The sequence below is a fragment of the Carcharodon carcharias genome, chromosome 1, assembly GCF_017639515.1.
Source record: "Carcharodon carcharias isolate sCarCar2 chromosome 1, sCarCar2.pri, whole genome shotgun sequence".
Lineage (NCBI taxonomy): Eukaryota > Metazoa > Chordata > Chondrichthyes > Lamniformes > Lamnidae > Carcharodon > Carcharodon carcharias.
This window is the reverse complement of record NC_054467.1, coordinates 258,606,590-258,630,150: the sequence shown is the minus strand read 5'-3', so window position 1 is coordinate 258,630,150 and position 23,561 is coordinate 258,606,590. Positions and strand designations below refer to the sequence as shown.

At 45.1% G+C, this 23,561-nt stretch overlaps 1 protein-coding gene across 7 annotated transcripts in view; it reads right to left on the bottom strand.

The window, feature by feature from the left end:
• Positions 1 to 23,561, bottom strand: part of LOC121283022 (sideroflexin-5-like) — a 301,687-nt gene that overhangs the window by 211,615 nt on the left and 66,511 nt on the right. For 6 of the 7 annotated variants that reach the window (XR_005944169.1, XR_005944172.1, XM_041196941.1 and 3 more), the window contains 4 exons: positions 14,859 to 14,885; positions 11,801 to 11,855; positions 3,858 to 3,883; positions 819 to 872 (listed from right to left, as the gene is read on the bottom strand). Coding sequence is in view for 4 of the 7 variants with exons in the window: in XM_041196941.1 (XP_041052875.1) it covers positions 819 to 872; positions 3,858 to 3,883; positions 11,801 to 11,855; positions 14,859 to 14,885 (162 nt within the window). In the remaining 3 variants the exon portion in view is untranslated. The remainder of the gene's footprint in view (positions 1 to 818; positions 873 to 3,857; positions 3,884 to 11,800; positions 11,856 to 14,858; positions 14,886 to 23,561) is intronic. The other variant, XR_005944171.1, reaches the window with a different exon arrangement.

Sequence of the window (23,561 nt, the reverse complement as noted above, 5' to 3'; positions counted from 1 at the left end):
ATGTTATTGCTTATTGCAAGGGGAATTGAATATACAAATAGGGAGGTTGTGCTTCAGTTGTACAGGACACTGGTGGGACCACATCTGGAGCACTGTGTATAGGATTGGTCTCCTTATTTAAGGAAAGGTGTAAATGCATTGGAAGCAGTTCGGAGGTTTACTACCTGGAATGGGCAGGTTGTCTTATGAGGAAAGATTGGACAAGGCAAGGTGGATGTGGAGAGGATGCTTCCTCTCGTCGGAGAATCTAGAACTAGGGCCCACAGTTTAAAAATAAGGGGTTGCCCAGAATTAAGGAGAAATTTTTTTCTCTCAGAGGGTAGTGAACCTTTGGAACGCCCTTCCTCAGAGGCCAGTGGAGGTAGAATGTTTGAATATTTTTAAGGCACAGGTAAGTAGATTCTTGATAAACAAAGGGGTAGGTGGGAGATTACAATCAGATCAGCCTTGATCTTACTGGATAGCAGAGAAGGCTTGACAGGCTGAGTGGCCTACTTGCACTCCTAAGTTATATGTTCATGTGTTCAGCAGCAAGCAGGTGGTTAGTACAAAGTGTTTGGATTTTTTGGCCAAAAGTCGGGGGTTGACCTTTACACGAGATTGACCATTATTTGAGTATATACGGTATTTGCTTTAAACACTTTTTGAAGAGGATTGACAATAGTAGCATGGGAAACAAGGAGAGAGACAAGGAAAGTTGTGGCAGTGTGGTTGGAAGGTCAGAATGAAAGACTGATCATAAGCTGGTCCTCCGCCCCTCTGAAAAGCATACATATTTATTCAACGCTCTAATACAATGTCAAACCAGTAATCCTTACCTGCCAGAAAACAGTAGTTGCCAATGTCTGCTGAGGGAGGAGAAGGCCTACCACCTACAGAGAGCAGAGGCACTGATTAGACTACGAACTGTATTTTGGCTTGCTCGAAGAATAAAGGTCAGATATTGCTCAAGAGAGTACAGCTTTTCTGTCTTTGATTTGTTCCTGCCTGCTGACTTACATTGGCTCCTGGTCAACCAGCACCTCAAGTTTAAAATTTTTATGCTTGCGTTCCAATCCCATTTCCCTTTTTATCTTTGTAACAGCCTCTCTCAGAGAATTCTGCGTACTTCCAATCTGGCCTCTTGAAGGTTCCCCTCCCATTCATCCCACCTCTCTCACCTACTTTAGTAAACTCATTAAAAACCTATAACTAAGCTTTTAGAAGGTTAATATCTTCCTCTTTGGCTGTGGAAGGTTTTCCTGCAGTAAATGCACTATTTTTGTTAATCATGGCATAATATGAACCCAACTGTAGGGTCAGACCATTAACAGGAAGTTCCATTGTCTTTTTAGAAATTTCGCTGGCTTTATTAAATCTTTTAATGGGAGACCAGGAACAACAATTTGTATCTATATAGTGCTTCTGCTTTGAATGTACACAAGTGACCCACTTCACATAGGTGTAATCAGACTAAAATATTCACTGAGCCAAAGGAAAAAAAGGGACGTGTTTTTTTCTATTCATTCATGGGTTGTGGGCATCGCTGGCTTGGCCAGCATTTATTGCCCATCCCTAACTGCCCTTGTTTAGAGGGCATTTAAGAGTCAACCATGTTTTGGAGTCACATGTAGGCCAGACCAGGTAAGGATTGCAGATTTCCTTCCCGAAAGGACATTAGTGATTTTGATGGGTTTTCATGACAATCGACAATGGTTTCATGGTCATCATTAGACTTTTAACTCCAGATTTTTATTGAATTCAAATTTCACCATCTGCCGTGGTGGGATTCAAACCCGGGTCCCCACAGCATTACCCTGGGTCTCTGGGTATTTGTCTAGTGACAAAATTAGTCCTGTGACAATGCCACTCTGCCACTGCCTCCCCTTGTTTCTATAAGCTTGACCAAAGGTCTGGGTTTCAAGAAGGATATTAAAGCACGAGGGGGAGGTGAAGAGGCAATGGGCTTTAGGAAGGGAAATCCAGAGTTTAGGGCCTAGACAGCTGAAGGATTGGCTGCTCCTGGTGGGGTGCAATGAGACAATGATGCACAATGTTATGATCCTTGGCCAGACCTTGGGACATGGGGGGAGGTCCAGTTAGGGACCAGTAACGTTTTGTTTAAGGTAGATTCAAGACGCCTGCTTTTGGAATAAAGCCACAAGATTCCATGAGTTTTGAACAAACAAAAACAAAATTTACTATTCAAGTTTAGAAAGATAAAACAATTTACCAGATATATCTTATACTCTAACATTCACAATCAACTTGAGGTACAGGTGAATTAACAGAGAAACTGTGGTTGAACACACCACACTGCAGAGGAAATGGCAGATGCAACCAAGGGATTTTGCAAGAACCCACCCAGAGGTTAGTATTCACTGTGAGTTACACAATCTCTTTAAACTCTGTCTTCTTCACAAGGGATTCCAATTCTGTATTTTCAAAGATCTAGCCTCAGAAATTCCTCAAAGCTGCTCTGACTCAGACTGCCTTAACGACTGCTCCCTTCTAGGGTTTGCGTCTCAGGACGTCTCCTGAGCCCTGACTGCCTGGAGACTGTTCACCACAACACCTCTGCTGCCTGGAGCATCTTCCCCCTGCTTCTGAACACACCCAGTCACATAGAATTTCTTGAGCCCCCACTCCTGGCTGCATCAAGCTATCAATGGCTCCCAAAGCTTCTTCTAAGATCACCTCCCTCAGCAGCATTGAACAAGCAAATGGCTACTGGGACTTCATCTGAGCCCCAACTGCACAGAGTTACCAAATGGCACTTCAGCTGCATGGGACTAGTCACCTTCTTCTTCACCTGGCCATAGTCTGCGAACTTACATAGCACACACAGACATAATAAATTGAATTCATAACAACCAGAGGACACAGATAAAGATAGGATTAGGCGGCATAGCTCTTTTTCGGCAGGCATAGCCTCCATCTGTGTCATAAATCTTTCTATGTTACCAAGAGTGGTAGTAAGAAAGGGTTGTCTCTTTAACATTGACATTGAAGAAGATGATCGTGCCAAAGACCGTAGAGAGATTAGGGAGGATAAAGTGGTAAAATGTGCACAATCTCAGAGGATGTAATTTGAGAGTCTCATTGGGGATCATTTGTGATAGGGCCAGAAAGAGACTGAAACATAGAGTTACACTAAAGAGGGGCATGGATTTGGAAGGAGACAGTAAGTTCAAGAAATTTATAGAGGAAGGGGAGGTTGGAGAAAGTGAACTGAGGGGTGCAGAGTATTTTCTCAGTAGGGGGCTGATAATGGTGCTTTTTTAGGAAGGGAAGGGGGACAGTACCCAAGGAGAGAGAGCCATTTAAATTTCCGATAGAATAGACATCAGGAAGCAAAGTTGGGTGACCACCATGCGCAGTGGGAACGGGTCAGTAGAGCAGGGGGTGGAGGTCATGGATGAGATGAGCTTGGAGGAGAGCTAGGGAGATAGAAAAAAAACTGGATCAGGGCATGGTAAGAGCAGCATGCAGTAGGTTTGGAAGGCAAGGGGAAATAGGAGAAGCATATGGTCTCAATCTCAGTGACAAAGGAATTGATGAACATCTCTTGTGGGTCAAGAATGCAGGGGAGAGAATTTTAAGATGATGATTTGCAGTGGAGAAAATAAACCAAGGTTCATCTATTTTCAAAGATGTTTGGTTCTAGTAACCAAAAAGGTAGGCAGTATCCCTGTGGTTCTCACCTGCCATGCATCTGATGATGATAAATATGATGATTCAATAATGTCATGCAGCATGCATCATCAATTGCTGCTTTTATAAGGCATACAAAGTTAAGGGTGGGAAGCTGTCACTGGGATATCATTGACATGGTAATGACAACAATTTAATCAAGATGCAAGCCTATAAATACTCACAATTGGGGTCCCAAAAGGAATATAACCTGCAAGAAAGGGATAGTCAGGCATTACAATTTTTTTCATCATCAGTTCCACATTCTATCCTTGCTTTTCCCCCTTTTTAGACTCTTCCATACCCTATGGATTCTAAACTCCAAGCTTATGAATTAAATTGGATTGTAGGGTCATCTAAGCCACAAACTCCTTCTCCCAGTCACAAACAGAGTCAGTCTGAAACCTACCGACATGCCCTCTATTTTCCTGCTCACACTGACTTGTGGTGATCTGACTAAGGAGGCAGTTGGGATTGCTGCACCATCTGAGCGGAAAACCAATTTTGCTTCCTAAAGTTACTGGACCATCAGCTTTTAGATCCCAGAGTTTGACTTATTGCTTTTTATCCCCTCACCTTCTGTCCAGGAGGCCGGGACCTTTTACCACAAAATGTGGGGGTTTGGTCCGCGGGGCCCAATGGAGGCATCCACCCCCACAGGACATCCCCTTTAACCCCTGGCATCTCTGAACCCACTTTGAGGGGCACTGGGCCATTGGGTTGTTCCTGCCTTCAGTTGCAGCCTCAGCAATGGCCACTAGCGGTGGTGCTGCAGAGCTGCCTGCCCTCTGATTGGCCAGCAGCGGGGGCAGGCTACATGCTTAATTGGGATGATGGCACTGGCCAATAAATTGGCCACCGTCGGTAACATGCCTTCCTGAGTCCCACCACAGGCCGAAGTGACATTGCCCCTCACCTTTGGCTCCAGAGGTGGGACTTTTGCTGCGTGAACAAAATCCAGCTCAAGACTATAACTCTAGGGGTCAGTGTTAAAGGGGAAAGTAACTTTAGGGGTCAGTGCTAAAGGAGACAGTAACTCTAGGGGGTCAGTGTTAAAGTGGACAGTAACTCTAGGGGTCAGGATGTTAAAGGGGACAGTAACTCTAGGGGTCAGTGTGTTAAAGGGGACAGTAACTCTAGGGGTCAGTGTGTTAATGGAGACAGTAACTCTAGGGGTCAGTGTGTTAAAGGGGACAGTAACTTTAGGGGTCAGTGCTAAAGGGGACAGTAACTCTAGGTGTCAATGTGTTAAAGGGGACAGTAACTCTAGGGGTCAGTGGGTTAAAGGGGACAGTAACTCTAGGGGTCAGTGTGTTAATGGAGACCGTAACTCTAGGGGTCAGTGTGTTAAAGGGGACAGTAACTCTAGGGGTCAGTGTGTTAAAGGGGACAGTAACTCTAGGGGTCAGTGTGTTAAAGGGGACAGTAACTCTAGGGGTCAGTGTGTTAAAGGGGACAGTAACTCTAGGGGTCAGTGTGTTAAAGGGGACAGTAAGCTCTAGGGGTCAGTGTGTTAAAGGGGACAGTAACTCTAGGGGTCAGTGTTGCAAAAGAGCCTTTCAAAAACCTCTACAAAACCTTTTTCTCTGGCTGTATATGAATGGCCCTTTCTAACATTTATTTTCTGTCCTGGATACTTGCTCACTGTTTCTATTCATCCTTGATGCACTGAGTTGTCTTTCTGCATTTGTGAAGCCTATAGAAACTTTAGCTGCTGATGCTAAGGCAGGATGATTTCCATCTGCAAGGCAACCCCACAGTCTTAGAATTGGATCTGAAACCGTGTCCTCCTGCTTTGTTACTAAGCAAAATGTTAAACATTGCCAACAGACACGCTGCTGACCTCAGCATCTCTGCTAAACATCTAACAATTACAAGCAGCTTCCACAAATATTAACTTGTTTTTTTCCTTCAGTGTCCCTTTTTTTGGCTATGTTTGTTTCACAATGAAATGAATTGAACCATAAAGATTTACAGCATTAAAGTCCATTCAGCCCATTGTTCTTTGCTAGATCTCTAAAACTAATCCTGCTGCCACACCCCCTAACTCTGTACCAATTCAAACTCCCAAGGTGCTTCACAAAGAAGTAATAAAAATGATGCTTCCAGGCTGGATCAGGCTTGGCTGAGATATCCTCGCAGTGAAATAGCCTGGGATCATATATGAGCACAGAGTGAGTACAGATTGGTTCATGATACCCCAGCACAGATCAGCACCTTTGGGTGAGGTGTGAAGAAACTGTAGTACAAGGGGGGGAATTTTCTGTGGCAGCTGGCATGCTCAGCATTAGGCGTGATCAGCGGACAATAAGGCGAGAAGGCCAGAAATCGGTTCCGGGACGTTGTGAAACCAGTTTGCGATCATCTGATCAGCCCGTCAACGGCAGGCTGCGTTCTCTGTCATCGGACATCGGGAACCTCATTGTAATACATCTGCACAAGGCCAGCCTGCTGGATTCATCCCCCCCCACCCCGAGCAACTGGATAGTGAGCCCATGTTTGGAGTGATTGCATGCCAACGTGTTTCAGAACAGCATATGTAAGTGGTAACTTGGTGGGCTGCACTTTGAGGGGAATTCGGGGATGAGTGTATAGTAATGTTGCGCAGCGCTCGCCAGGGTCACCTGTTGGCTTCAAGGTTAAGCGCATTGGATTGGGTAGGGAGGGTGAGGGCAAGGGCTGCCCTGCAGTTGAAGGTAATGCACATGCACGTGCTGGGTGGTGGGGAGGGAAGCGGCCACGCATTAGGGAAACCTTGTATAAAGTGACCATTCCTCTGCAGCTGAGACAGGTCCGGCACATCTACATTGACATGTATGGAGTCAGGCCTCTAGTTTACACGCCCACTCAAGCAACGCACAGGCATGAAAAGGCATCTTTCAAGCACAGGCTGCAAACTAATGAGCGTTTTAGTGGACTGCAGAACAGTTGGATGACTGGGCACATTGTACAATCTCCTTGCTAAAGCTGGCCATGGAGCAGTCACTGATGGTGCTTACAGCTCCTTGCAATGTCATCATCCCAGTTTGGACCCGTCTCCCCCATGGTTCAAGCTAACAGTGCAGCCTTGCAGTGTGGGTTAGGAGAAGGACTGTGACTGAGCTGAAAGCTGCTGCCAATCGGTCAGGTGGAGTGGAGCGGGGGTGGGTGGGGTTTCGGGCAGCAACGCAGCGCAGTAAACTCTGGCCATCCAAGTGGTGGCCAGCACTCTTCAGGGTGCGTTAAAGGGCCTTCAGACTTAATTAAGAGAGATTCTTAGTTTATCCAAGCCTACCCACATGTTTCTCTCTTTCATCCTGCAGCAGGTTCATCAGGAGCATGGTGAACTAACTGTATGCCTCATGGTGTAGAGATCAGACAGAGACGGAGGTGCCTGGTTGCGCAGATGGAGGAGCAGCACCCTCAGGAAGAAGGGGCAGCTGGGGCTCCCACACAAGCCGCTGAAGAACTACAGCAAGCCGTCCTTGGTTGGCACCAAGCTAGACCCAGGGTGGGATATCACAAGCTTCCATCCACAAATGCATCCAAGAGGTCACGGCTGCCATCTTCACGAGGGCACACAACTTTGTGAACCAGATGGATTTTTACAACAATCAACAATGGTTTCATGGTCATCATTTGAGGCTTAGTTCCAGATTTTTATTGAATTCAAATTCCACCATCTGCTGTGGTGGGATTCGAAACCAGGTCCCCAGAGCATTACCCATGGTCTCTGAATTACTAGTCCTAGTGACAATAGCACTACGCCTCAGCCTCCCCCACAATCTCCCTGAATGCGCTGCTGGTGTTTGACAACCACAAACACATCCTGCAAGTCTGCACAAAGTTTCCAGGTATCGTGCAGCAGGACTCCTACATTCTAGGGCGGTGACAGATCCCTGATGTCTTCCAGGATCCACAGAAGATGCAGGGCTGGCTCCTAGGGGACAAGGGCTACCCATAGAGGATGTGGCTGATAACACCCGTGTGGGGGCCTCAGACTGCAGCAGAGTGAAGGTATAACGAACCTCATGCTGCAACTCGCAACTTGGCGGAGCTGACCATCGGGATACGAAAATCAGGCTCCGGTGCCCGAATCGGTCTGGTGGAGCCCTGCAATATAGTCCACAGAGGGTGTCATGCATCATTGTCATCTGCTGTGCCCTTTCGAACCTGGTGCTGCAACAGGGAGAGCAGCTGGCTAAGGAGGAGATGCAGGAGCTGGAGGTCTCCTCCAATGAAGAAGACGTTGATGGGTGATAAAGGTAAAGTGGTTCTCAAAGGCTATGGTGATGGTGTTGAGGCCCTCAAACTGGCCCGACGAGGCAGGCTGGTGCTCCCCTGCGCTCAGGAGACCCTCATAGCTGCTAGATTTGTGGAGTATGATGATGACATGCAGTGAAGAGACACCATGGATCCTCACATTGCAGCTATGAACGTTTAAATCCAGTCTGGCTTATGGCAGTGCATATACCCTGTGTAATAACGCTCCTGTCATTGAGATGCAGTGAAGGCCCTATTAGTCGCTTGACTGCAAGAGGATGATGATGACATGCAGTGGGGACACTCCATAGATTTTCACACAGCCTCTGAGAATGTCTGACTCCTGTCTGGCTGAGGGCAGCTCGTTTGCGCTCTTTATTAGGGTCATATGAAGACGCAGCCATGAAACCTTAAAAGCACCTGATCCTTTCTCCACCTTCAGCTCCTGACCCCTTCAGAAGCACAGCGTCACTGGTCACAGATGCTGACTGAGATGGGGCTAGCCCCACCTTAAAAGGTGCTGAGAGCACACAGAGAGAATAATCTGACGCCTGTCCACAAGATTCTGGCAGCAATGGCAAACACTGTTGAGGTGTAGGCATCACTAATATGTCCAGGAGTGTTAGGTTGGAGCATCACTTTGGTCTGAAGGCCGCACAGAGCACAGGGAAGAGGCCCTGGACTGAGACACTGGGCTTTATCTTGTGCAGAAAGGTTTTTGTGTGTGACACAAACACTGCTCATCAGAACAAGGAGACATAGGCAGGGAGACATTGTTGGGAGTTTATTTACAATAATGAACATTATGTACAAGTGATTAACACTTGCGCCCAGACTGTGCAACTACATCTTCTTAACTTTCCTAACCCTGCCACTATGTCTTGGTGCTCACCCCACATCCACAGCGGAGGTGGAGGCAGCCTGCCGACTGCTATGCCCTGCCTGTGATGAACTTGGCATGCGTCCTCTGGAGAGCCGAGACCTGGAGGGCCCCAGCCTGCTTTCAGGGTCCTGCTGTGTGGCAGTGGCACCCTCCTCGGCCTGTGGAGCTGGAGCTGTTGAGATACAGGAAGAGGGGATTTGGATGGGCCGGACACTCTTGAGTCACCTGGGTGAATGGCCCCTGGTCGGGGGGGAAGGGGTACATCTGCAGATCCTCCTCCCTATTGTTGCCCAAATGCCCCTGGCTGACTCCTAGAGAAGAAGGGGTAGCTGGAGTGAGATCGAGCTGCCCCACACCCCTCTCACATACACACCGCTGCAGGCCAACTATGGCACGTCGACCATGGAGTTCAGCCGCGCAGCAGTACAGGAGCGGCATCCTGGACCAAGGTCTCCACGGCGGCCTCCAACCCACCAGTGTTGACCTTGGTGCGCTGGCATGCTGGCACTACCATCTCAACCTGAAGGCGGACGGACTCCTCCATCGGGCCTTGCAATCTGAGGAGTGCAACGGACATCCCTTCCTGATGTTCCTGAGCTTGCCTTTGCAGCTCCAGCAACTGTGACATGACTGAGTCCAGAGACTCGTCACCTGACTCAACAAATTTCTGGCCTTCAGCAGTCCTCAGAGTGCCTGACACCTGGGAAGTCAGTGCGGCCATCTGCTGTGAATCAGAAAGTACAATGTGCTGACCAGATTGTGATCCCAAGGCTAGTCTAAAGCTAACTCCCACCGAAATGTGTGTCTCTGCGCTGGTGGAGGGTGTGGGTGACGCTGTGACGGGTCTTCTGGGAGGGTTTCAGCAGATTCCTCTTCTGACCTCCCCTCGGGGCTTGATTGGAGGCCATGGGTCATGGACTCTCTTGGCTGTTTGGCAGATGTGCCTGCAGAAGCAAGGAGAGATAATCAGAGCATGGCAGTGGCCTGTGAAACAGGACACTTCGCTCACAGCATGGTTGTCTGATGAATTTTGCACTGCTGGATCCTCACTTGGTGGAGCAGTGCTGACTTCACCGCCAGTGCAGGAATGGGCCAGATCCTCGCCGGCGAACTGAATGGCTCTATTTTTGAAATCCGTGAGGGCCTTGATGTCAGGCACTCCTCCACCGGTAAGCGACCTCTCCCTTTTGTTGTGTGTCTGCTTGTCCTGCATAAATAGAGATGGAGAGAGTGTAAGTGTGCTGCCTGCCAGGCCAGATGATGTGTGCCTGGCACGTGTGGGTGGTGAGTAGTCCCATGGACAGGATGAGGACAATGAAGGTGTGTGTGTCAGAGAGTGAATGATGATGTCCCTTGAACTGGCAGTGAGTGATGGCCCTGTGGATGTGTGATAGGTTTGTGATTGTGTGAAGTGCAAGTTGAGAGTGATGAGAAGAATGACTTACCCTGGCAGAACAGAGGAGATCATTCATCCTCTTTAGACGATGGGTGGCTTTTTTTTTCTTTATTCTTTCATGGGATGTGGGTATCGCTGGCATGGCCAGCATTTGTTGCCCATCCCTAATTGCCCTTGAACTGAGTGGCTTGCTAGGTCATTTCAGAGGGCAATTAAGAGTCAACCACATTGCTGAGAGTCTATAGTCACAGGTAGGCCAGACTGGGTAAGGACAGCAGATTTCCTTCCCTAAAGGACATTAGTGATCCAGATGGGGTTTTTATGACAATCGATGATAGTTTCATGGTCACCATTACTGAGGCTAGCTTTATATTCCAGATTTATTAACCAAATTCAAATTCCACCAGCTGCCTTGGTGGGATTTGAACCCATGTCCCCAGAGCATTAGCCTGGGTCATTGGATTACAATACAGCGACATTACCAGTACACCACCGTCTGTCCTCTTTCGCAGGGCATTGGCGCTGACCACTGCTGCCACCACCTCCCAAACTGGGTTGGTGATGCCGCTGCCCCTCCTGCAGCCAGAGTGGGGGTACAGGACATCACGATGGGCCTCCACGGCACTCAATAGGCACTCGAGGGACATGTTACTAAACCGGGGTGGGGGGGGGGTGGGGGCTGCAGTCTTTTTGCCTTTCAGGGCCATGCTCTCTTCCACACTTCAGTCCTGGGCTGGAAGCACTGAGAGGTCTGCGAGCGGCTGCACTATAAATGTGGCACCCCCGTTGGATGAAGTGGCAGGTGAATGAGAGCCCGCCAGCCATGGAAACAACGTGCTTCCCGGGAAGGCATAATTAATGCGGCGGGGTTGGGACGGTACGGCGTGAAAACCTGCCATTGCGGCTGGCGGTTAAGACGTCATTTATCCCACCCGCTACTGCACTTAGTGCAAGTCTGGGATGATCCCACTCTGCTAGATTTGCTCACATATTGAGTTCTGATCCATGTTAGGTGTATGTCGGTCAGGGGTAGGGGGGGTGGTAGGAGTGGCATGCAATGTTTTCAAGCTATTTCAAGCTTTTAAGGGAAACAGATAGGGTAAATAGAGAAAAACCAGTCCTGCTGGTTCTGGAGTCTAGGACCAGGAGTCATGGTCTAAAAATTGCAGCCTTTCAGCAGTGAATTTAGAAAACACTTCTATACACAAAGTTTGGTAGAAATTTGGAACTTCGTTCCACAAACAATTGACGTTAGCTCAATTGTTAACTTTAAAAATGAGATCGATAGATTTCTATTTAACAGCTACTATGGGATATGGGGCAAAGGCAGGTATATGGAGTTAGATCACAGATCAGCTATGATGGTGGAACAAGCTGGAGGGGTTAACTGGTCGCTTCCCTTTTGGAATGGGGATGGTGGTGGGTTTAAACTTGATCAATTCAGCCTGCTCTCACACATCTTGAAAGCACACCACAGGCAGAGGGGCTGTGCCCTTGGGCGCAGAACAGAGTATGGCATTGTGAGAGAACGAAGGAATTTTTTTTAAAAAGTAAAATGGAGGGGCAAGGGCAGAAATAGCTATTACAAAAATCAATGAGAAAGATACCCGACATCCTGAATGGCATCAAAATCTTCTCGTTGGTGTCTGGATGCAAAACAGCCTGAAAGTAAATCAAAAGAAAACGAGTGAAGTTCACTTCATTAGACGTCTTTCAATACGAGGGAGATAATGGCATCATGGTAATGTCACTGGACTAGCAATCCGGAGATAAAAACAAAAAATATTGCAAAAACTCAGCAGGTCTGGCAGCATCTGTGGAGAGAGAAACAGAGTTAACATTTCGAGTCCGTATGAAGAGGAGTCATATGGACTCAAAACGTTAACTCTGTTTCTCTCTCCACAGATGCTGCTCGACCTGCTGAGTTTTCCCAGCACTTTTTTGTTTTTGTTACGGATTTCCAGCATCCGCAGTATTTTTTCTTTTGTCTTAGGAATCCGGAGACCCAGGCTAGTGCTCTGGAGGCACAAGTTCAAATTCCACCATGGCAGCTGGGGGAATTAAAATTCAATTAATAAAAAATCTGGAAATGAAATCCAGTCTCAGTAATGGTGGCCATGAAACTATCATCGTTATAAAAAGAATCTTTTTTTTTTGAGGGAAATCAGCCATCCTTACCTGGTCTGCTTACATGATATTCCAGGCCCACAGCAAAGTGGTTAACTCTTAATTGCCCCTGAAATGTGTGGTATGCTAGGCTATTTCAGAGGGCAGTTAAGGATGGGCAACAAATGCTGGCCTTGCCACTGGTGCCTACATTCCATGAGAAAAAAAATGGCTGGAGGAAAACACTGCAGTGTAGTGGGTTAGACTACCACCATGTTGCATCTTAGAACACTTAAATGTTGGTTTATGTTTCCAAGTTTATTTCCTGATTTGGTCTATGCTGATGGTTGATCTAAATCACTGTAGTGATGGGATGCCACCTTTCCTGGGTTTTCAGTTAGCAATTGCTGTTCAACATAAAGGTCAAGGTGAAAATCAGGCTGGTGGTTCAACCATAAATACCTGTGCATAACTGTGCATCGGCAGTTCAACCAGCCTGCTGACACACACACACACACTAGTTAATGATTCTTGAAGAATATTTATCGACAGTGGTACAGTCCTCAAAGGGGTGAAGGGAAGAAACTACGCAGGTGAATAGATAACTCTCCAAGCAGCAAGGTGGAATATTATGTGCCAGGTACAGCTTTCACTCCCAGTTCACTGACTTCCTCATCTTCAATGTGTGGCTGCAGGAAGGCACAGAGTGCAGAAACTGTACATTCTCTGCAACAGTTATTCCTAGCTGAGACCTTCTTGTGCAACATCTAATGGCTGTTCAAGCACTGTCCCTGGTTTGGGTACTTGTCATGCCATCCTTGATATAAGAGGTTCATAACCTGGAATCATGGCTTTAGAAGGGGAGGTAGTGGGGAAGAATAGCAAAGAGTTTTTTTTTAAATTTATTCTTTCATGGGATGGATACGGGTGTCACTGGCTAGTCCAATAATTATTGTCCATCCCGAAGTGCCCTTGAGAAGGTGGTGATTGAGCCACTGCAGCCCATGTGTTATAGGCACACTCATAGTGCTGTTAGGGAGGGAGTTCCAGGACTTTGACCCAGTGATAGCGAAGGAACGGCAATACTGTTCCAAGTCAGGATGGTGAGTGGCTTGGAGGGGAACTTCCAGGTGGTGATGTTCCCATGCATCTGCTACCCTTGTCCTTCCAGGTGCTAGAGGCTGTGGGTTTGTTAAGTACTGTGGAAGGAGCCTTGTTGAGTTGCTGCAGTGCAACATGTAGATGGTACACACTGCTGCTACTGTGCATCGTGGTGGAGGAAATGAATGTTGAAGTTGGTCGATGGGGTGCCAATCAAGCGGGCTGCTTTGTCCTGGATGGTGTCCAGCTTCTTCAGTGTTGTTGGAGTTGCGTTCATCCAGGCAAGTGCAGAGTTTTCCATCATACTCCTGACTTGTGCCTTGTAGATGGCGATCAGGCTTTGGCGAGTCAGGAGGTGAGTTACTCATCACAGAATTCCCAGCCTCTCACCTACTCTTATGGCCACAGTATTTATATGGCTAGTCCAGTTCAGTTTCTGGTCAATGGTAACCCCCAGGATATTGATAATGGGGGATTCAGCGATGGTAATGCCATCGAATGTCAAGGGGAGATGGTTAGATTCTTTCTTGTTGGAGGTAGTCATTGCCTAGCACTTGTGTGGTGCAAATGTTAGTTGCCACTTGTCAGCCCAAGCCTGTATATTGTCCAGGTCTTGCTGCATTTGGACATGGACTGCTTCAGTATCTGAGGAGTTGTGAACGGTGAACATTGTGGAATCATCAACGAACATCCCCACTTCCGACCTTATGATGAAGGGAAGGTCATTGATAAAGCAGCTGAAGATGGTTGGGCCTAGGACACAACCCGAGGGAACGACCCTGAGAACCCAGAAGAATTAAAAGAGCCTTGCCACATTTTTTTAAAATTATTCTGGGGATGTGGGTGCAAGGTTGGTATTTATTTGCTCATCCCAAGCTGCCCTCGGTACAACTGAATGGCTTAACAAATCACTTCAGAGGGCAGTTAAGAGTCAACCATGTTTATGTGCAAGTGGAGTGACAGATGTCGAGTCTGCCTAATGATGGTTGGTATTCTCCCCTAAAGTATATTAGTGAACCAGTGGATATTTTACAATAATCCAACAACTTCATGGTCACTTTTATTTGTTTTTATTTCCAATTTTTTTTCTTTTTACACTGAATTCAAATTCTCAATCTGTTGTGTGAGATCTGAGCTCATATTCTTTGGATTATTCATGAAATAATGTAACAACTATCCAACATGGAAGCAGAGTTCAAGTTCTGGGCAGACTTAGTTTTTCAGCTACTCACTTAAACCAAGATAATGTCAACAACAGTTTCCCATAGAAAGTGCAAGTCAGAGACTGATCAACCGCTTCCCCAAACAATTAGCCTAACAGAAACAGGGCTCACAAAGGATGATGAAACATGAATTAATACAAAACACATTGAAATATTTCATATAATACAACTGTAGTATGTAGTATTATTGATAGTGGTACAATGCTTCAGGATTATTGAAAGAAGAAACATTTACCTGTTGAATCTTCTGTGCCTCCCAAAGCTAAAACATGTAGGTAAAAGAAAGAGATTGTTAGTAGAGGTGGCACAGAGACCCTGGGGCTTCGTGCACAGTGTAGTAAAGGAACTTCAATTCTCAGTCTATGCTGAGTTGGTTTATTTCAGCTGGTTCAGACATGGGACAGTATGAAAGAGAGGAAACTATCAGACAGAGGCTTCACTGACAATCGCTTTGCAATAACCTCTGATGAAGAGTGTGTGGGGAGCATTGTTGGGTGAAGACAGGTGAGGGGAGGTCGGGGAGGGGGAGGCAGAGAAATCAGTTTTTGATAGAAGGGAAAAATGGGCATGTTGGAAAAGAAAATTGGACTTTGGAAGGAAAATGATTTGCTATCAATCGCCTTGAACAGTCAATAAAGACTAATTTCACCATCACCACCTCCCACCGCACCCACCCCCCCCCCCCACCCCCGCCACCCCCGCACCTTAAAACAATCAACAATCTGCCTGGGTTGGGTTATACTTACCAAAAATACAAGACTTTTACATCCACCTTTGAAGGTAGACAGGGCCTCAGTTTAATGTCTCATCTGAAAGACAGCACCTCTGACAGTCCAGCACACTCTCAGTGCTGCACTAGAATGTCAGCCTGGTTTTTGTATAAAGGTATCTGGAGTAGGACTTGAACCACTGTACTTTGAGGGAAGTAGCAGAATTAGAACCATTTGCTCATATGGAGGGTAAGTACCAACACCGACTGGTTGAACCAAATAGCCTGTGTTCCATAAGAGCATAAGAAATAGGAGGGGTAGGCCAAAAGTCTCCCTCGAGCCTATTCTGCTTTTCCATAAGATTTGGTCTTCTACACCAACTCCACTTTCCCATTCTATTTCCATGTCCCTTCATTCCTTTAATGCTCAAAATTCTTATCCAGAGACCATGACTCCCTGGCCAGGGAAAACAGTCTCAGCATCTTGTCGAGCCTTTTGAGAATTTGAAATATTTCAATGACATCACCTTGCATTCTTCTAAACTTTAAAGAGCATCAGCCCAATTCTAATACTGCTGCTTCCAACATTCTATAATCTACTCAGGAGTCAACATAAATCCACCCCCCCCCCCCCCCCCACCCCAACCAACCCTGATGAGGGCTCCCTTTGAGATTTTCTCGAGGGTTACTTCTTGATATTTAGGGGCTCCTTTTCATTTTCACTAGCTTCATTATTAGTCATGTGGCAACATTACCTTCTGCGTTTGTGCTGAATTTCTTTTTCAGGGTTTCTTTCTTTAGATAGACAAGGTAACACAAATACAAAGCGGAAATATATATAGCAGCTTATCATATCTCAAGACAAGGACTCATCAGATCAAAATAGTATGCTAACCATGTGTCAATCCTAGATTATGAATTTATTTTGCAAAGTGACGTCTTTATTTGGCAATGCATGGCTTGTGCAATAGTGACTCAAACAAAACCAGAACAGAGAAAACATAAATGAGAAAACATATGGAAAGTGAGTAACAGCAGTTCGGATTGAAATGAAAGTTTTCATTTATAATCAAAAGTAGTAAATACTTAAAGTTAACATTAGTTTTCCCTTTGTTTACACTCTATCACTGTCAAGACTGTGAACCAACGCATTTGTATGAAATCACCAAACTTTCCTCAGTATTTCAACATTTCAGTTTTTCATGCAGTTAGCAAGTGCAATACAGGATGAAGTCCATATAGTACTAACAGAACATGACTTTGCTGGATTATGTACATCATGCATCAGCAAAGGTATCACCATTCCACGAGTTAAGGTTCCTTGCCTTGCCACATGAAATGTCTTTGTTCATCACCTAAATGCATAGGCAAGCATCAAATAGGATCAGAATATAGAATAAAGTAAAAAAAAGAGTTAAAGGCACTCTATCTGAATGCACGTAGCATTCGCAAAAAAGGTTGATGATTTGAATGCACAAATTGAGGCAAATGGGTATGATTTAATTGCCATTACGGAGACGTGGCTATAGGGTGACCAAGATTGGGTACTAAATATCCAAGGATATTCTGTATTTAGAAGGGATAGGCAAAAAGGAAAAGGAGATAGGGTAGCACTCTTAATAAGGGACAAGATCAATACATTGGTAAGAGCAGATCTTAGATCGAAGGATCAAGATATAGAATTAGTTGGGTGGAGCTCAGAAACAGCAAAGGGAGTTGTTTGTAGGCCATCAAACTGTAGTGGTAATGTTGAGCACAGTATAAATCAGGAAATTAGAGATGCATATGGGTAAGACAGTAATAATGGGCAACTTCAATTTACATAGAGACTGGGTAAACCAAATCAGCACTAATGCTATGTTGGAATTCCTGGAGTGTGTACGAGATGGGTTTCTGGAACAGTATGTTGAGGAGCCAACTTGGGACTGGGCTATTTTGGATTTAGTGTTGTGTAATGAGAGAGGGCTAATTAATATCCTTGCTGTAAAGGAGCCTTTGGTAAATAGCGATCATAATATGATAGAATTTCACATTAAGTTTGAATGCAATATAGTTCATTTTGAAACTAAGATCTTAAATCTGAAGAAAAGAAATTATGAAGGCATGAGGGGCAAGTTGGCTTTGGTAAATTGGGAAAATATACCAAAAGATATGACACTAGACAGTCAATGGATGATAGTTAAAGAAATACTACATGGTCTACAACAAATATTGATTTCTCTCAGGCACAAACACCCAAAGAGAAAGGTAAATCAACCATGGTTAATGAAACAAGTTAAATATTGCATTAAAGCAAAGGAAGTGGCTTATAAGGATGCCAGAAAAAGTGGTAAGCCTGGGGATTGGGAGCAATTTAGAATCCAGCAAAGAAGGACCAAGAAACTAATTAAGAAAGGGAAAAGAGAATATGAATGCAAACTAGCATGGAAGATAAGGCAAGGAAGATAGGTAAAAGCTTCTTTAGGTACAAGAAAAGGAAAAGATTAGCTAGGACAAATGAGGGCCCATTACAAGTGGGTCAGGAGAATTTATAGTGGAGAACAGGGAAATGAAGAAACTAAACAGTTACTTTGCATCTCTCTTCACGGAAGAAGATACAGAAAATCTCCCAGAAATACTAGGCAACTAAGCGACTTTGGAACTGGGGAGCTAAAAGGAATTAGTATTAGTAAAGAGGTAGTACTTGAAAAGTTAACTGGATTGAAGGTTGATAAATCCAATGGACTAGATGAGCTTCATCCTGGAGTGTTGAAGGAGGTGGCAAGAGAGATAGTGGGTGCATTGGAGGATATCTTTCAAAATTTTATAGATTCTGGGAAGGTTCCTGCGGACTGGAAAGTAGCAAATGTACCCCCACTATTTAAGAAGGGAGGAAGAGGGAGATGCAGAACCACTGACACCAGTAGTAGGGAAAACGTTAGAATCTATTATAAAGGATGTGATAACTGGACAATTAGAAAAGCATGGTAAAATTGGGCAGAGTCAACATGGATTTAAGAAAGGAAATTCATGTTTGATAAACTGAGTTTTTTTTGAGGATGTTACTTGTAGCACAGGTAAAGAAGAACCAGTGGATGTGGTGTATTTGGATTTTCAGAAGGCTTTTGATTAGATCCCATAGAGAGGTTAATAAATAAAATTAGAGCGCATGGAATTGGAGGAAATGTACTAGTATGGATTGAGAATTGGTTAACAGACAGAAAGCAGAGAGTAGGAATAAACAGATCATTCTCAGTATGGCAGGCTGTTACTAGTGGGGTACCGCAAGGATCAGTGTTAGGTCCACAGGTGTTCACAATTTATATAAATGATTTGGATGTGGGGACCAATTGTAGTATTTCCAAATTTGCTGATGACACCAAAGAGAATGCAAGGATTTGGACAGGCTAGTGAAAGGGCTTCAACAAGGCAGTTCGAATATAATGTGAATAAGTCCAAAGTTATTCACTGAGAAGTGCAGGTGTCCAAAGGGACCTGGGTGTCCTTGTTCATGAGTCACTAAAAGCTAGCATGCAAGCGCAGCAAGCAGTTAGGAACACAAATGGTATATTGGCCTCATCGCGAGGGGATTTCAGTATAAGATAAAGATGTCTTGCTGCAGTTATATAAAGCCTTGGTGAGACCTCACTTGAGCATTATGCACAGTTTGGTCTCCTTATTTAAGGAAGGATATACTTGCCATAGAGGGAGTGCAATGGCGATTCATCAGATTAATACCTGGGATGATGGGATTATTGTATGAGGCAAAATTGAGGAGACTAGGTTTATATTCCCTAAAATTTCGAAGACTGAGGGGTGACCTCATTGAAACTTACAAAATTCTTATAATGCGTGACAGGGTAGGTACTCATAAGATGTTTCTCCTGGCTGGTGAGTCTAAAACCAGGGGACATAATCTCTGGATAAGAGGTAGGCCATTTAAAACTGAGATGAGGAGGAATTTCTTCACTCAGAGGGTGGTGAATCTTTGGAATTCTCTACCCCAGAGGGCTGTCGAAGCTCATTCATTGAGAATGATCAAAACAGAAATCAATAGATTTCTGGAGACTAATGACATCAACGGATATGGAGATAGTGTGGGGAAGTGGCATTGATTGATAGAGTCATAGAGGCCTACAGCACAGAGAAAGGCCCTTCGGCCCATTGAGTGCGCAGTCAAACAAGTACCTAACTATTCTAATCACATTTTCCAGCACTAGGCCCATAGCGTTGTATACCATGGCATTGCAAGTGCACATCCAAATGCTTCTTAATGATCTTGATGATCAGCCATGATCTAACTGAACGGTGGAACAGGCTTGCAATGCCAAATGACTTACTCCTGTTCCTAAGTTCCTAAATATAATTCCCAATTTCCAATAGTAAACTAAGATCAGATTCATCTAAAATTCCAACTATTTGATGCAATGAAACAGAAATCAGACAGGCATCAACAGTTTAGGTAAGTTAGTAAAAGGCCAAATGAATCTGCATGGTTCTCTTCTCATTTCTCATTGCCTCCCCAGTCTCCACCCACCACACAAAATTAAAATGTGATGGACCTTCTCCCCCCCTAGCTGCTGTCCCTGTCCTCGGTACAGGTGGGTGCCTTGGGCCCGTTCCTGGCTTGTTTTCTGGCCGTCTCCATCCATTATCTTTTCTGTTTTTCTCCCTAGGCCTTGTCCCGGACCCAGGGGTTGTTGAAAGTTCGACCTGAATTGGTCGTCGCAGTTCAGAAGAATACTAAGACAATTGCTCCAGCTCCTCCAATGGCAGGTTTCCTACCTCCCACCCTCACTGTTCCACCAATCATACCTTGTGTCTCAGGAGCAGCAGCAAGAGCAGGAGGGCGGGAATCTCTCATTGGAGGAGCTGGAGCAGCCAGCGGAGAAAAGATAGAAGCAGAAAAACCGCGGACGCTGGAAATCCAAAAAAATACCTGGAAAAACTCAGCAGATCTGACAGCATCTGCGGACAGGAACACAGTTAACGTTTTGAGTCCGTATGACTCTTCAACAGAACTAAGTAAAAATATTCTGTTGAAGGGTCATACGGACTCGAAACGTTAACTATGTTCCTCTCCGCAGATGCTGTCAGACCTGCTGAGTTTTTCTAGGTATTTTTATTTTTGTTTTAGAAAAGATAGAATCTGTGATTGGAGGAGCAGCTCCTCACAGATTCTGTCTCCTTTGCTTGCTCGTTGCTCCTCCAATTAAACTGCATATTGTTAGCCCACTCCCTGCACCTGCAATTCTTCATACACAGACCAGAGGAGCCATCATGTAAGGAACAGGAGCGGCCTTCCTTGAATTTGTTGCCCTGTCTTTATTTTACTGTGGGCTATTGGTGTTTCAGGGGTGAAATCACCCACAACCCGCAGTTATTTTGAACACTGACTATATTGTAATGTAATTAATATGTGTACTATCTATGCCAGAAATGCAAAACTCACAAACCAAAAGGAATTTCCTACCAAACACAGGGTCTACTAGTTTCTTAGGTTTTGCACAGGCCTGCTTGTCCTCTTATTTTACAGTGTCTGCTATTCGCTGTAATATACAGAGGGACTTCCATTCTCTATAGTAGCAGCCATTGTCGATAATAGTTTTCTCCTAAGGCTCTAAATTTATCATTTTTTTTAAACACTGAATTCCTACTTTACTGGGTGAATTTGAGTTGGATAATTCAATCTTTTAATGTAAAAAAACTACTTGAGGAGTTGACTTTTCACACAGAAGGATAAATTCACCGATTCCAGGCGGATTTTGCAATCTGTGTTCCCAGATTGGGAATTTACCTCAGAACTTGTTATTCCCGAACAACACGCACATGGGCAACTGACTGCAGAGTGTCGTTCGAGAGGCCGAGTTGCCCTGATCCCATCCAGGCTGTGAAAGTGTGCTTGTGAGGGGAGGCTGTCAGAGGGGAAAGTGTAGGCCAAGTAAACAAACACTTGGCACTTTGTCTTCATCAATGAAAAGAGTGGTGTGTGCCCATTTGGCAGAAGTTTCTTTGTAAACAGGAGAGGTTGATGCCTGCTCAAAACAGCTGTGAAAGACAAGCATGCACTCACACCAACACTGGCACTTGCAATAGTGAGAATAGGGTTAGACCGAGCAATTAGAAAAAGTGTGAACTGGTGGCAAGGATCAGATTGGGAAGCTGAAAGTCCATTTCCCTAATTGTTCTGTATTTGATGATGATCTGCAGGCATTAGTCCCTGTTTTGAATTAAGTTTCACCGTCATTCAGGGATACATCACGAAAGGCATAATGCCATCACCTATCCTTCGTCAATTCTGACACAATCATTTTTTTCTTTTGATTGACAAAGCTTGCAACTCTAAAGACCATTTTACTTTGACAATCTGCTGTTAAGGATAAATTATAAGTTGCATAAAATAGGTTTGCATTCCACTGAATTTAGAAGATAGAAGGTGCTCTAATGGAGCCTTTAAAATAATGAAGGGATAGGATAGAGAGAAACTATTTCCTCGGGGGGAAATCAAGAACAAGAGGGCATCACCTTAAAATTACAGCTAGACGATTTAGCAGCAAAACCAAGGAGCACCTATTTCCCACAAATGGTAACAGAAGTCTAGAACCCTGTCCGCCATAAAAGGCTGCAGAAATTGGAGGTCATTTGGTGTTTTTAAGATTCAAAAAGACTTTTGTTCAAAAAGGGCATTCAGGATATGGAGCAAAAGAAGGTTAATGGAGTTCAGGTGCAGATCAGCCATGACCTAGCTGAATGGCAGAACTAGCTCGAGGCAATGACTTATTCCAGTTTCCAGGTAATGCCTTTGCCATACAACTGTGGCTATTCTCTGGGCCAGTAGCGATCTCTACACATTACCCTAGACCCAGGTGTTCTGAGCTTTTTAAATAAAAGGAAAGGACTCCCATTTATATTGTGTCTCTCTACAGACTCCATATCCCTCCCCCTGGCAACAGTCTGACATTAAACCAGTCTTTTCACAACCTTGGTGTCACATTTGATCCAGAGATGAGCTTCCAACCTCAAATTCATGTCATCACAAAGACCATCTATTTCCACCTCTATAACATCGTCCACCTTCACCCCTGTCTCAGCTCATCTGCTGCCGAAACCCTCATTCATACCTTCATTACCTCTAGACTATTCCAATGCATTCCTGGCTGGTCTCCCACATTCCACGGTCCATAAGCTTGAAGTCATCCAAAACTCCGTTGCCTGTGTCTTAACTTGCAGCAAGTCCTGTTCGCCTAACACCCCTGTGCTCGCTGACCTACACTGGTTCCCAGATAAGGAACTTGTTGATTTTAAAGTTCTCAACTTTGTGTTCAATTTTCCAATGGCCTTGCCCGTCCCTATTGTTGTAATTTCCTCCAGCCCCACAAACCTCTGACAACTGCACCTCAAATTCTGGCCTCCCAATTATAATTGCTCCATCATTGGTGGACAGGCCTTCAGTTGCCTCAAACTCTGGAATTCTCTCCCTGCACCTCTCTGCCTCTCAACCTCGCTTTCCTCCTTTAAAACACTCTTTAAAACCTACCTTTTTTAAAATTCATTTACATGATGTGGGCATTGCTGGCGAGGTCAGCATTTATTGCTCATCCCTAATTGCCCTTGAGAAGGTGGTGGTGAGCTGCCTTCTTGAACCACTGCAGTCCCTGTGGTGTAGGTACACCCACAGTGCTGTTATGGAGAGAGTTTCAGGATTTTGACCCAGTGACAGTGAAGGAATGGCGATATAATTCCAAGTCAGGATGGTGAGAGTCTTGGAGAGGAACTTCCAGGTGGTGGTGTTCCCCATGTATCTGCTGCACTTGTCCTTTTGGATGGTAGCGATTGTGGGTTTCGAATGTGTTGCCTAAGGAGCCTTGGTCAGTTTCTGCAGTGCATCTTGTAGATGATACACACTGCTGTCACGGTTTGTCAGTGGTGAAGGGAGTGGATGTTTGTGGAACGGATGCCAATCAAGAGGACTGCTTTGTCCTGGATGCTGTCAAGCTTCTTGAGTGTTGTTGGAGTTGCATTCATCCAGGCAAGTGGGGAATATTCCAAGACACTCCTGACTTGTGCCTTGTAGATAGTGGACAGGCTTTGGGGAGTCAGGAGGTGAGTTACTTGCCGCCAGATTCCTAGCCTCTGACCTGCTCTTGTAGCCACAGTATTTATATGGTTAGTCCAGTTCAGTTTCTGGTCAATGGTAACCCCCAGGGTGTTGATAGTGGGGATTCAGTGATGGTAATGCCATTGAATGGC